A 14,801-nucleotide genomic window follows, 5' to 3' on the forward strand; every position below is an offset into this window, starting at 1 on the left:
CATTTTTGACTTGACTAATCTTAAGTCCTGATTTGCATGCTACGTATCATGGGTATGCTCATCTGTTCTGTTTATCAAAATGGTATGTTTGAAGTACTGAAATTGACTATTGAGGAGGTGTGATTTGAATTAAAACCAGAAATGACATAGAATTTGGTATTATCAAATGGGAAACTGCACATCAATCATATATCAATCTAAAGAAGCAATTTTATATTTTTGATACTACCGTAAAAAATAAATGTCTCGCATGTTTAAGTTTCTGATATATATATATGATGTATTATTTTGGTATATTGTGTAGTTGAAAATGGAATTTAAAACCTAATTATATCAATTATAATTTCAAATCTGTAGTTTTTAACACTTAAGATTTAAAATGGAGTGAATATCTAAAATTCTATTTTTAAATTATTGTTATGTTGAAACTTTAAATAAACACTGTATATTCGTTCCACTGTAATTGAAATTTCAGGAGAATAATGAGACTATATTTTTTTTTAATTGAAAATTATAATTTTGTGTAAGTATATATTCCAGAATTGTAACTATATCCGAATTGCAATTGATTCTAATTATACTAATAATACAGGGTGTCTCTGTATTATTATTCACAGTATAAAATATTATTTACGTTTAAATAGTATTTTAATGTTTGGATATTTATCCGGGCTTATACGGCCTATTTCCGTCCATCTATTCTTCGATTACTGGACAACTATTTGTAATTTTCCACAGCAAATATCTATAGATGATAAATATTGTCTTCTCGTCTGTATATAAACGATATATATTTGGAATATTCTCCTGAGTCTTGAGTCAAAAATCTGAAAAACATTCGTGAAAAAACAATTTCAAGATGAATCGGACTCCCTTTATTATTTCCCATGGCTAATAAAGTGTTCAAGATAATTCTTGCGTCCTTGCATTGGGGTAGCGCATCTTCCCCGTGATCTCGGCGTCCCGCGTTCGAAGCCTGGTTCGGGCATGGTTGTTCTTCATCTGTGTTCTCTCTGTGTGAATGTGCCCCCCTGTAAAAAGGGGTTGTGCAAACGAATGTGTGTTTCATCTTCATATGAGCTAGAAGTCAGACTTCTGCCCTCGAGTGCTCGGTGGTCCTTACCTTCAGAAGCTACTGCATCCCCTTTCCGTGGTAACGCGGACACGACATCATCATCAAGAAATTCTTGACATAAGTAGGCCTGCCTGAAATATAATCTTCATACTTCTATGAAGCATTTTATAAGATAAACTTTCTTGAGAAGGAGAAGAGAGAGTCTGATGGTTATAATATGAAAGATGGCTTAACAAAGAAAGATGAAATTACTCGCATAATTTTGGTAAAAATTCGATAGCATTATTTTATCTTTGTCTAAAATCTATAGAAAACCATATAGATATAATTTTTTCTATCATTATATTTCTATTAATAAAATATTTTATCATATTTTTATCTAATATTTTAAAATTTGAGCATTCGTATATTTGTCACTTATTTAGATACTTAAAAATGTTACATTAAAAGTTTATTTTTAAATATTGCTGATTTTTCCTCATGTTTTATAGAAAATATTTGTGTATTATTGTGTATTTGTGTTCATTGAAAAATTTAGCATTGACATTTTTTAAAGATCAATATATCCAATTGTAAGCATTTTCACCATAGGTATCCCTTCCTCTGATAACTTGCATTTGAAATTTGGATTTTAATATTCTTTTAGAATGTTCTTGAAGATGCATCGTCCATCCTAACGACATCCACCAAAGGCAGGGCATATTTTCGCTCTGTTACATTCCTCGTCCCTCGTTCATGGGGCCACATCCAAAACTGGTACTCTCGTGCAGACAACAGTACATCCTTCAAAGAGGCAGGGGCTGCACTTGACAGAAAAAATGCAGACATCGTAGTGACATCCTCAAGGACAAATGATTTTTCGTATACCCTTCACCAGGGTGGATGTGGTAGACGAGCTCTGAGGATCTACTTGCCCGAAAACCAACTTTTAGAAAATCGGCAGAAATTAAATGGTAAAAATATTTATTTCTTTTTCCTGTTTCAATAACGGCAAGAATCGCAATGATTCTTGGCGTAGAAAGGTGGATCGTTATAGTTTATATTTTTTTCGATACTGTAGAAATGAAAAAGCTGTGATTAGCACATCTATACATCCGAATCTATATATGTAGAATATATTTTATACAGGACCAAATGATTAAAAATGTTATTCAAATCGTCATAAGATTGCTACGAAAACTCAATTAAAAACAGAATTTTTTTATAGAAATAGAAATAATCAGAAATAATAAACCTTTCAGAACTGGTTTAATTTAAAATAATCACAAATGACTACTCCAACCCGCCTCGAAGGGACACAAAAAAATTTGAATGACCAGACCACCGTGACAGCAAGCTCGAAAACTAAGGTTGACACCTAAGGACCATCATTGGCCACGAAACAACTTCTCCCGTAGGAGGCACGTTCCCTCATCAATAAGGGTTAGATAACACAACATCTTTTTGATACCCACCAGGGTGATGAGAACTAACTATCATATTGGAAACTTACCTTACCAATGTCTGAGGTGCTCGAAAACTAAGGTTGACTCCTAAGGACCATCATTGGCCACGAAACAACTTCTCCCGTAGGAGGCACGTCACCTCATCAATAAGGGTTAGATAAACCAATACCCACCAGGGTGATGAGAACTAACTATCATACTGGAAACTTACCTTCCCCATGTTTGAGGTGTTCGGAAACTAAGGTTGACTCCTAAGGGCCATCATCGGCCACGAAAACAACTTCTCCCTTAAGTAGAAGGTCCTCTTTTCCCGTAGGTCCTGTAGATAACACCTCTCCATTTGAACCCATCAGAATTGGAAACTTCCCTTCCCCATGTCTAAAATACCCCTTCCAGTAGGATTTAATTTAGCATTTAAAAAAATCTGTTAAGAATATGGAATATGCACAGTAAAATAGCAGTTATTTAGAATTATTGAAGCAAGTAGAACAGAACTTTTGTAATTAAAAAGAAGTGTTGAATAATATTTTACTTCAAAGCTGTAAGTAGAAAAAAAAATTATTTTATAGTTATATAAGTTATCTATACATATGTAGCTGTGCCCATAAATTTATTTCAAACCATTAGAGATAAACATATAACCCCAAACATAAAAATGCTCTAAATGATATAAAGAAATATATTTAATTTGTACTGAGTCGATAAATATACCAATGGGAAAATTACGATGTTTATATTTTTATTTAATCTCCTAGCCTTGTCACCAAACAAAATAGTTTTGACACATTGATATTTTAAGCAAGAACAATACAGTTTTTTAGCGATCAAAACTGATCGAGTTATGAAACTTTGAATTGCATTATTGTAATCTAATTGATGGTAAACTCGAAAAAGAGGCTATGCATTGATTCCGAAAGGGCTATTAAAAAAAAGGGCTATGATATTCGTAGAAGCAGTCATGGGAATGGTATAAATTGTTTAATATAGTGATATTTAAAAGCTTCAGAACAGCAGCCTTTGGGCAGTTTCAATAAAAAAAAGATTTTGAACTTTTTTATTTGTTTAAAATCCTACTATGTTTAAAATATTTTACTAAATATAATTACTAAAAGTGGAACATAGTGTAAAATTTTATATTTATTAATTTTTTCAAATGCTCATTTACTGTCTGAAATAACTTTAAAAATGCCATTTAAAGCATTTTTATAATGTGAAGCTTATGTCTATGTCTAAAATTAAGATTTTAGCTATTAAGGCATGATTAGAATGGATGCATTGTACTAGCACATCGTTTCGTATAAAAAATTAATTTCTTTTGATGGTTTAAAAAATAACTGAAAATATTTTACAAAATTAAAAATTATGTAAAAAAAAAAGTAAGACTAACATGTATAAACTGTCTTTTTTTAAAAATCCATATTAAAGGTCACACTTTTTAGCAGTCAATTGAGTTTTTATTTATTCTGCATTAAAAGTTTTTACAATTTTTTCTGAAAGTTTATAAGCTGTTCGAAAGAATATCTTCCTTCATCCTAATCTCGTCTCGCCCGAGTCTAGACTTGGATGAAAATCGATTTCCCGGAGTTAAGTCTTGGAACTTATCCAAACTTCGCAGACAAAAGCTCGATCTGAATACTAATGTATACTTGAGCAGTTCTTTCATTTTCTCTTTGAATTTTCAGAGATCCACGTCTGAATAGATTACCGTGTATTACGTATATGTCGGATGATGGAATTAATCAGCATCAACTTTCTTTTTAATTTCTGGTATATGAAGCACAGAAGAAAAATAGACAAAAAATTTGAACTGAAAATAATTTGGTCGAATTTCCAACTTTTTTGGTATTATATTTGTCTGTGAACACGATAACTCAAAAATGCTTTAAGCTAGAAGAATGAAATTTGGTATATGTATTTTTGACCAAATTTGTTGATTTCTGTAAAACATTGAACAAACCATACAAAGGAAATCTGTCTGTGCGGCTATTCGAGACAAGTGAACTCATTAATTATAAAATGTAAAAAGCTAGACAGATAAAATTTGCTACACAGGCTTAGCATCTAAAATATAAATTTTATTTTAAAACTGTCACCATTAAAACTGTCAAATTTTATTTAAAACCACATCTGTCACCCTATGCGCTCGCATGCATGTAAACACAGTAACTTAAGTCATTGAAATTCGGTTTATCATCTTGTGATAGCAACTATAGTTTCGAGTCAGTTACAATCGACTGGGAAAAAGTAATCCAAAATCCATATTTGTACGACCATTAAAATTAAAATGTTAGATTCAAATTTTAAAAATCCATATTTCGTAATTATTGTTCGCAAATATCACGCAAGGCATTCGCAGATTTTCTCAAAGTTTCACAATTTTATACAGGAGAAGGTGGGCTAAGACTTATTAGAGAATATGCCGGAAAGTTTTGAGGAGACTGTGGTGAATAGCATATAATCTAGTTAACAACTACGCTCCATGAGCGTACGCTTTTGTATCCTGGTTTAGTTACTGGCTGCGAACCACAAGGGCCCAAGTTCTATCCTCGCGTATCCCATATCGCTGAAAGGCCGCCAATACTGTGTTGGTATTGGCCTTTCCTCGTATTACCAGGTGACCTCGGATGATGAACCTTCAACCTTCTTACAGTTGTTGTGGCGCCATCTACCCGCAACCAAAGTCGTCAGACTCACTTGGCGCAGCAACCACTCACTCAGACATTCGTTACACAACTGGGTACAGGCCCATTTAGACAGCAGCTCAATACATCACCACTCAACAGACATATCGTTCGTCTCACCTCCGACTCACTGGAGGGAGAGTCTGTGGTGAATAGCATATAAGCCAGTTAACAACTACGCTACAAGAGCGTACGCTTTTGTATCCTAGCTGCGAACCACAAGACTGCGAACTTGTGAACAAGAACCACAAGACTGGACTGCGAACCACAAGACTGGACTGCGAACCACAAGGACCCAGGCTCTATCCTAGCACGTCGCTAAAAGACCACTCCTGCTAGTTAATTTCAAAACTTGTTTATTGTTTTTAATACCGTACAGCAATATTCTAATACTCTCTTTAAAATTTTAAAATTATTGTTTTTAAATGAATTTGTGTCAGTAATATTAAATCTGTAATAAACGAAGTTATTAATTAAAATTGAAATATTTCGTCTTTTTATTTATATATAGTTCCACGTTAACCCCTTGAAGGATGTAAATGGAACTTAACTATAATTAATTTTAAAATTGTAAAATTTCCTCTTGCAAAAAATGCAATTTTTTATTTAGTGTGATTATGCTGCATAAATATGGTATGATTTATGAAATCAATCAAGTATTCATATATGTGTTTTTCTATTTGCTATGGCGAGTGGAAAAATAGATACTTCTTTATCTTTCCGAAGTTTCAGTTAGAATCCAATCTCACAGAAGAGTATACAGTTTGCAATGCTTGTTTATATAATCTTTAAAATATAGAGATCACTTGAGATATGTTTCTAAATACATGTGTTTTTTTCTTCTTTTTTGAAATAAATTTTAAGCAACTATGAAGATATTTAAACTACTATTTATATTTAAATGTTAATCAGTTCTTACCAAAACTTAGTTCAGTTAATATATAAGATTCAACTCTAAACTAGATGTAACTATTATATAAACTGATGGATATAGGCATATACGCATTAATTATTGATACTAATTGATGCTAATTGAAACGATAAAGATAAGAAAGTCATAAACCCCGAAAAAAATTATGAATTCTAAATTATTTTTATATACTTTCTGTTCCTTTTAAACAGGTTTAGTAAAATATTTTTAACACTTTAACATTCTAAGCAAAAAAAAAAAAAAAAAAAAAATACTGATCTGCAACTAAATCAAACTGAATTATAAAATTTTGAATTTCATTTTTTAGGCCAATCAATAGCCACCACGAAGAATTGGGCATTGACTGATGATTCTTCAGCAAGACAGCCGTTAAAATAATATATATATATATATATATATATATATATGATATTCAAAGCTTCATAACTTGATCAGTTTTAGTCACAGAAAAGAGGAGATTCTTTTTGTTTAAAATAATAGTCAAACTAGTTAAAATATTTTAATAAATACCATTAATAGTTTATAAAACAATTAGAGAGCATAATTTTTTCAACAGTGAATTTATGGATTCAAACAATTGCATTTAATAATTTTTGTTTTGGAAAATAGATTATCATTTCGACATATAATGTATTTCATACGTTGACGTATTTGCTTTAAATTTGAATTGTGAATCACCTCGTTTCTATCTGCTGTTTTAAAGGTAGAGATTTCGCTCGTCTTTGGGCTGAGTTTCGATATGGAATATTTCCTGAAGGGGGTTTTCAAGACGACGTGAAGTATCCAGAGCAGTTCAGAGATCCTGATGAAAATACCAACAAAACTACCGGATGCAGGAATGAGCCAAAAGGGTGAGAACGAGTTCCGTGTCAAAAACTTGTAGCAGTTGTTTCATTAGCAAAATTCACTTAGGGACCTAGATATAATATATTTCTGAAGTGTGCATTCATTCAGCTCCAAATAATTTTCTGCGCAAGTGTTCCGGGTTTTTGAGTCGTACTTGATTCGAAAACTTCCAATTTTATAATTATAAAATTAAGATATAATCAAATAAAGTTGATGGATTAATCCTGACAACCATTTACTTCTCTCTCTGCACTTTCCTCTCGTCATATGATAAGCGCAATATGGTAAGAAATGGTGACAAAATTAGTTTAAAAAAACATATATTAACTCTTAAATGCATAATATACGCATTTCTGAATTATATATGAATTCTGAAAAAATACTGACATGCTAAAGTCTTTAGTTTTGCATACTATATGCAAATTGCCTGATGAGATAGGCATGTGGTAATAGATAGATGGATTTATTAAAGCAACATCCAAAAATCACAGAATAAAAAAAAAATGCTAAAACACCAAATTGATTGAATCGAATACAATGGTATATAATTGATTATTACAAACAGAAAAAATATACTTTTTTTATATATTTCCCCCTAGTTGGCATTAACTGTGTCACACGCTGCAACATTGTGGGTTTGTAACTGAAAATCTGTCTCTTCTGTTACTGTAATCAGTATCTATAATAAGTCATATCATTGACTCTCCAACCCGCCCAAATGCACACGGATAACGACCGGACCGCCGCAACAGCAACACTGGCAGAAACTGTGGTTGAGTCCTAAGGCCATCACCGGCCTCGGTACAACCCTTCCCGAAGGAAGTACGTCCCGTCATCGATAGGAGGATCCAGATCCCCCACCTTTTTGTGTACCCTCCAGGATGGCGAGATCCAACCAATATACCGGAAGCATCTCATCCTCTTTTAGAGGTGTCCCCTCGGGGGTCTACTATCTATAATAATACCAACTTTTAGATAACTCAGTATAACAATTTCGGAAAAAAAAAAAAAAAAAAAAAAAAAGGTAATTTGTTACATTAGCTGGCTTTGGTGACCAATTCATTCACCAGAAAAACTGGTTCTGTTTAATTTCAGTTAAGTTTTGCATCAAAACTTAATACTCATTGTTGCCTTAATAAAGAGTTTTTAATATCAAATTACGACAGGCATTAAAACCATATTATTGTAATAGCTTTACAATTATTCTGTTAATAGTGTACATGAACCATCTTAATGGAATCGCGTCCCATGACATCATAACACCATTCAAAACTTGATGTTTTTTGCAGTAATTAATTTCACTTTCTGATTCTTTATCTAAACTGAGCATATAATTAGCACAATCTTTTTCTTAACATTCACAATGGAAGTAAATTACTCGATTAAATATTTCATGAAACACTGAAAACGGTTTGAAGTAAATATTATTGTTGAAAATTATGCTTAAAATTATTTTGAAAAAACACAAAAATTTAAGTAAAATTTTACGGGATAACTAAATTGAAATGATTAAAAGGGTAATTTTTTTTAATTTTAAAATAAGTGTTATTAAAATTAAGTTTGTGCAGTTATATTTTTGAGATTAGTTTGTGCAATTATATTTATATAGTGAAAAAACAACAAAATACGGCTGAATTTATAATTAGTTAAAATTCTAATTATATTATTCCAACCAATTTATCCTCCAAAATGTATCTCAGTCAAATTTGGTAACTAAATTCTGCGATCTGTCCTATACACGTCTAACACTCAATCTTCTTTATTATGTGTAGAGATCACAAGTATGATTCAAATTTTACTGTAAAATGTTTCTCTAACAACCATCCAGTGAGGGAAAAAATCTGAAAATTCTTTATTTGGGAGAAATTCTGAAAATTTATTTTCATTATTCTAAGATAATGAAAATCTCCGCAAAATAACCCCAGAGCGGAATGCAACGGAATGTCGTTATATGTTTTTGTACTTTTAAATTAACAGGGTATTATTATAGGCATTACAGTTAAGAATCGAACTGAATATTGAAGATTGAATTTTAGATAGAAATGAAATTAAAATATGTTTCTAGAAAGCAAGGGTTCATAACCACATGATAATAAGAATAAGAAAATAGTGCATAATCTGAATGCAATAATGCAACGTTCAAGCCGTCTATAAAATGTTTATTAACATAATGATGTTCACAAGCTAGCAAGAAAACTGCAAACTGCGACATTTGTGATGCGACATAAATGCTGAAAAAATTGTTCACGACAGAATAACTAATGAGTCAAGAGCTATCAACTTTGGCACTTAGTTACTTCTTGAGTTGCAGATGCTCCCGAAGAAGGGCTTTTAAAAAGATAATGAGATCTTTAATTAAAAACTATTCATCTTTTAATTTAAAGCATATTCTTGAGCAAAATCTATTTTTACATTACCTTAACCCTTTCTAGGGCCGTGTGAAGTATGCTTCCCATCAAATTTTGAATATTTGTATGAAATTATGTAGGTTGGCATAAGTTCTGACAAATTGTTTTAGAAAGACAGAAATTTAGATGCTTCAGTTCTTTATCTCACACAAAATGATGTGTCTTGATTTGTTACTTAATTATTAATTAACAAAATTAATTAATGAATCAAATTAAATTTATCTAATAAGCTAAATGAATCCCTTTCCTTATTCTAATGTCAAGCCTAAAAATATTTTAACATAATATGACTAGAAAAAAATGACCCTTTAAAGGGTTAAAACGCAATATTTTTCATGATATCAGTTTTATTACAAAACAATTTTTTTAATTACAAAAATTTTTTTAATGTTCTAAGAAAAATTTAGGACAATACTTTTCAATGTTTAAGTTACTGAATTTGCTTTAATGCACGTTGTGACGATATTCAATGCATTGTTCTTTGTATGTAAAGGTTATTCTATAATCAAGATTAAATTTTAGAATAAAATAAAGACAGACATTAAACCTAAAACAGTATCATGCTATGATGGTTCGAACTAGTAATTCGAATCCCTTGAAAAAAAATTTCTGATTCGTATTTTGAACTAATAAGAGTTTTAGATTTTAATATTTTAAGGAATCTTTTTATCGTATTCCTTCAAAAGTCAACTTTCTTTTTTTTAGATTAAAAGAAGACTGTACTGGAAATGACGTGTGCATAAAGGAATGCAAAGACGAATGCAAAGTTGAATGCGAAGTAAAATGCAAAGAAAGATGCGAAAAGAAATGCAAAGATGAACCTGTAGTAGCTTCACTTGCAGACCAACATTTGCCAAACAGTGTATGAATTTACTCTTTATTCATTCGAAACAATGCTTCAGTAAGCATTGTGTTTTTTTTCCGACACAGTCTAGTTGTGTGATCCCATTTTGTTTCTCTCACAAAAATTTTCAAATAAAGCATGATTCTGTGTAGGCACGAATACATCCCTCCTTCTTATAGCATGGCTAAATAATAGAGTTGCGAAAATGCGTATTTAAAATGAGCAGGTGTTTCGTGTTTCATCTTTCTAGCTTATTGCTACTTCCATCGAAACTATGCTCATTACGTAATAGTTTCCGTTACACTCATTGCATGACATTTCGGAGCTGATATAGAACTTGCGCGTACAAATGTTATAGAGAAATTGAAATTACAAGGCAAACATTTTCTGGATTTATAACGCATTTATCTGCTCAATATATAATATCTATATATATAAAATGTTTGTGTACGTAATACAGAAATCGTTCTTATTACTTATTGTAGAATCGCAGTAATTAAATTGTAAATAAATCTCTATAGGAATGTTTCAGATTGCCTTTTTATACGAATAGATTAGAGGACCATTCATGACATATTTAGAAGTCATAAACTATCATACGAATTTAAATTTTTCGAAATCGCTCCTCTGTAGGAATTTTCTGCTGGACAATGTACAGTGAAAAAGAATTTTTTCTCCAAATTCTCTCAGAAATTGAAGTTGAAGAAGGATATGTAATCAATCATAATTGGTTTCATGGTGATGATAAACAATCATGTGAGAAAAAATTGGCGAAATTGGATCGGTGGTTGGGTAACAACTGGTTCAATAGTTTTCTTTATTATTTCACATACATAAATGTTCCTAATTTTGAATATAAGAATTTACCTCACTTATGCATTGTTCTATTTTATTACTTGGTAATTTATTACAATTAATGAACTGTTTTGAATTTATTTTTTAGGAAAAGATAATATGTTGATGAGATTAAAGAAACATAACACTCTTTACAATATAACATTAAAATGCTCACTAATTTGATGGAAATAAATATTATAAAACATTCCATACTTTTTTTAATATTTTTAATAAAAATAAAAAATAATATTAATAAAATACAACATAATCTTTTAGATTCTGCAAAAATCCGCAACTATATGGTTCATCTGTTTTTTTGAAGAATCGTATTTTACAGAAATGCTTTTCTAATATTTAGATTTTAAATTAGAGACTTTCTTTTAGAAAGAAAATTTTTAGTTCTGCTAAGTCAAAATCAATAAAGATTGAAAATGATTTTTTTTATGTCCGTTGATTCTTAAGGTTAAAAAAAAAAGAAAAAAAGAATGCAAATGAGATTAAAAAAAAAAGCGTTTTGTGTTTTATTCTCACATTTTTAGGCAATCCTGTTTTGTGAAGGACGTCTGAGCTTGGGTCCAAACCATGATCCTACATCGCCATCGAAACATAATTTGTTGTGTAATGAGGAGGGAACCTGGTTTACGGTTCTCAGAAGTCCTGATTTCAAGCGTGGAAGGTAGGGCATTTCAACTTTTTTTTTCATTTAATATACAATAGAGTTTTAACATGACGATGCTAATATTGTAGTTACTAGAAGACACGCATGCTAATGTTTTAAATATTAGAAAATGTGCCCACTTAGATGAATTGCTCACAATTTCTTTTTTTTTTATTTGTAACATAAAACATCTCTTTCCCTCTCATCTATGCTATGATTATATTGCACTGATGTATAGTCTAGCCCTACACTCGACTGTAATCAGCGGAATCGGTTACAGTCAAATTACAAAACTTTCGTGCATACATTCTAAAAAAAGTTGTTGTACCTCTCTTTTCCAATACCAAATTATGAACCTTGGATAAAGCCGCGAATACTATTCAAAACATTCGTAAACATTAGCTACGAAATATTTATCTTTGACCTGAATTAAGCAGAATTTGGCATTTTTCTATGAACTGAATTGAATCGATCGTCTAGTCCTCAGCGATCTGTTTTGGCGATTAATCTCTGTCATTTAGCAATAGATACCGAAAAGCAAATTTGTGTTTTAGACGCGTTGATTCCAACCGAACGAAACCAAAATGTTTCACAGAACAATAGTTATAGTTATAAAATCACATACCAAATTTCATAAATTTGAATCATTGCATTTTTGAATTTTCCTGTTTATATGATTGTGAAAGTACGTACTGACAGAAAGTCAATTTACTTGACAGATTTAATTCCAAATGTCATAAGTATATATACTTTAGATGTTAAATCTGTGTGCCGAATTTCATCCGCCTAGCTCTCTCTTTTGCAGTTATCACATTACCTATAATCGAAAAGCCGGACTAACAGACTTAACTCGATGAATTTCGCCCAAAATTTGACATAAAAATCTAATACCAGATTTGAAATTAAAATTTGATATCTAAAGAAAAGTATTTGGTTGATGTGAAGAACATATACCAAATTTCATCAGTTTAGCTTAAAGCGTTTATTAGTTATCTTGGCCATATGCAGATAAATGCAGCTAAAAATGAGTTTTTCGGACTCAGATATCCGTCAAAATCTCCATCTCGAATTTTTTGGCGATTATAATATTTATATTTCTAATACGATAAAGTAAAAAAGGTAAAAATTCTTTTTGCTTCTTTTTTATTTTAATTATTTTTTTAATTTATTTATTTTGTGCTGAAATATCTTTAGTGATATTATATATATATATATTTTTTTTACTCTAGAAATGCGGCACCGAGACACCCTCCTGATACAAAGGTGACCTTCCGATTTGTGAGAGAAGCAGAAGCTCCGAAAGTAATCGTGGCCTTTGATGTCTCATCTGAAATGAAATCTCAGGTATTAGTTACCATAAATTTTGTCTCTAGCATTGCTCTTGAAAGGTCATCTTGAGTACGAGGATTGGAAGTCATTTTATAATTAAGCGCAATCACGATTCACTTAATATATGCTGATTAATAATTTTATTATCGATGAGCGAGGTTCAAGACGCTCTTTGTGCGAGGTGCTATAAAAAAAGTCTGTGTATTTTCTGTAGGCGGTTCAAGGTCACATTTTCTACCTCTATACTGGTTGTCTGCCTACACAGCTGTTAAGGTATTCCGAAGGTAAGGTATTCCCGAAACGTACGGGCGTGGATAAAAAATAAGCTTTGTCGAAACCATGGCAACGGAGAAGGAGAAAGTGTGAAGAGTAGGGAAAACGAGTGTCTTTGAAACGCCTACAGAAATTACACAGACTATAGTTATGATTTTTTTTTTTTTCGTATGCTTCACAATGTCTTTTTTATTATCTATTATTTCATATCATTTAGTAATATCGAGATGTTTTAGTGATATCATTATTCATTTTGTCCTTGTGTAAAACCATTTTCGTTTAGCTCAAGGACATTCAAACTTTTAAAAGACGACATCCACAACGCAATAAATGTTTCTTGAGATAAACAGCACATCATCTTCCGAAAAGAGGTCTTGTGGGGCAAAAAAACAATTTTTAACTAGAAAAAAAAAACTCATTTTTTAAATATAATAAGCATTTACATAAAGACAAACTGCTTTGAAAATCAGACCTACACAAACTGAAATGAACGCTTATTACAGAGTTCAAAAGAAGTGTATGATTACGTGGGCAGGGCCTGAGTTGACACGAGTCGTTTGTTTGCATATTGCGCTCTTCTTTCGAATTACTACCGTGTGTTTTGATAAAGACTTTAAGTCCGCATCAAATTTTTGCAGATTGTAGAAACACATCTATACATTTATGATCTCATCAAAGCCCACCCAAAGCTGATTCATTATTTTCTACTGGGTTGCGACCCACAGTTCGGGAATTCCTATTCTAGACTTCAAATATGAAGTTTTGGCTTCTTAAATTCTCGGATAAAATTGTCCTTAGATTCAAGAGATTTATGGCTCATAGCGAAAGCAAAAATAATTTGCAATCAATTAGAGAAAGATGTTAATTTAAAACTAATAAGTACTTAAAATTTTAATAAAAATTTTCCTCGGTATAAGATTAAAAATTTATTTAAGACAAACGAATGGAGAGATTCACAATTTGTTTACAAATGCTTTGACAGAGACAAAAACCAATAGTTAGCAAACAAAGATATAGATATAGTATATGTTTATAATATAGTGTATGATATAGTATATAAAAACAAAGATATAGTATATGTTTCGCCTGTTTTTAAAATTTACAAATATTTCATTGCTATCTAGGCTATCTAACCACTATACAATTACTGTATTTTCACAGAAGATGCAAACAAAAGGGAGAAAATTGTAATAATAATAATAATAATAATATATATATATATATATATATATAATATACTAATTGTAGGAATTGAAAAAGACCAAGAGAGAATCTGACAATTTAAAAAGTAAAGCTGATCTTGAAGCTGCTAAGTTGGCGACAAAATGTGAAAAAGGAGATCAATATTTAGATATTGGAACTAATAATGTTCTCATTGTGGAGCTTTCAGTTTTGAATCGGAAGTAGGCCGATCGGAAAAAGTAAGTTCTCATCATGGAAATATAGAGTATCCAATATTGAATATATGGCCAGT

General features: G+C 31.1%; 1 protein-coding gene across 1 annotated transcript in view; it reads left to right on the forward strand.

Moving 5' to 3' along the window:
• Positions 1-14,801, forward strand: part of LOC129976345 (calcium-activated chloride channel regulator 4A-like) — a 40,441-nt gene that overhangs the window by 6,219 nt on the left and 19,421 nt on the right. Inside the window, exons 2-6 of the mRNA XM_056089869.1 lie at positions 1,722-2,028; positions 6,836-6,983; positions 10,092-10,248; positions 11,607-11,743; positions 12,955-13,069. Of these exons, the coding sequence (XP_055945844.1) occupies positions 1,722-2,028; positions 6,836-6,983; positions 10,092-10,248; positions 11,607-11,743; positions 12,955-13,069 (864 nt within the window). The remainder of the gene's footprint in view (positions 1-1,721; positions 2,029-6,835; positions 6,984-10,091; positions 10,249-11,606; positions 11,744-12,954; positions 13,070-14,801) is intronic.

This window comes from Argiope bruennichi, chromosome 7, assembly GCF_947563725.1.
Source record: "Argiope bruennichi chromosome 7, qqArgBrue1.1, whole genome shotgun sequence".
In the NCBI taxonomy this organism is placed as follows: Eukaryota; Metazoa; Arthropoda; class Arachnida; order Araneae; family Araneidae; genus Argiope; species Argiope bruennichi.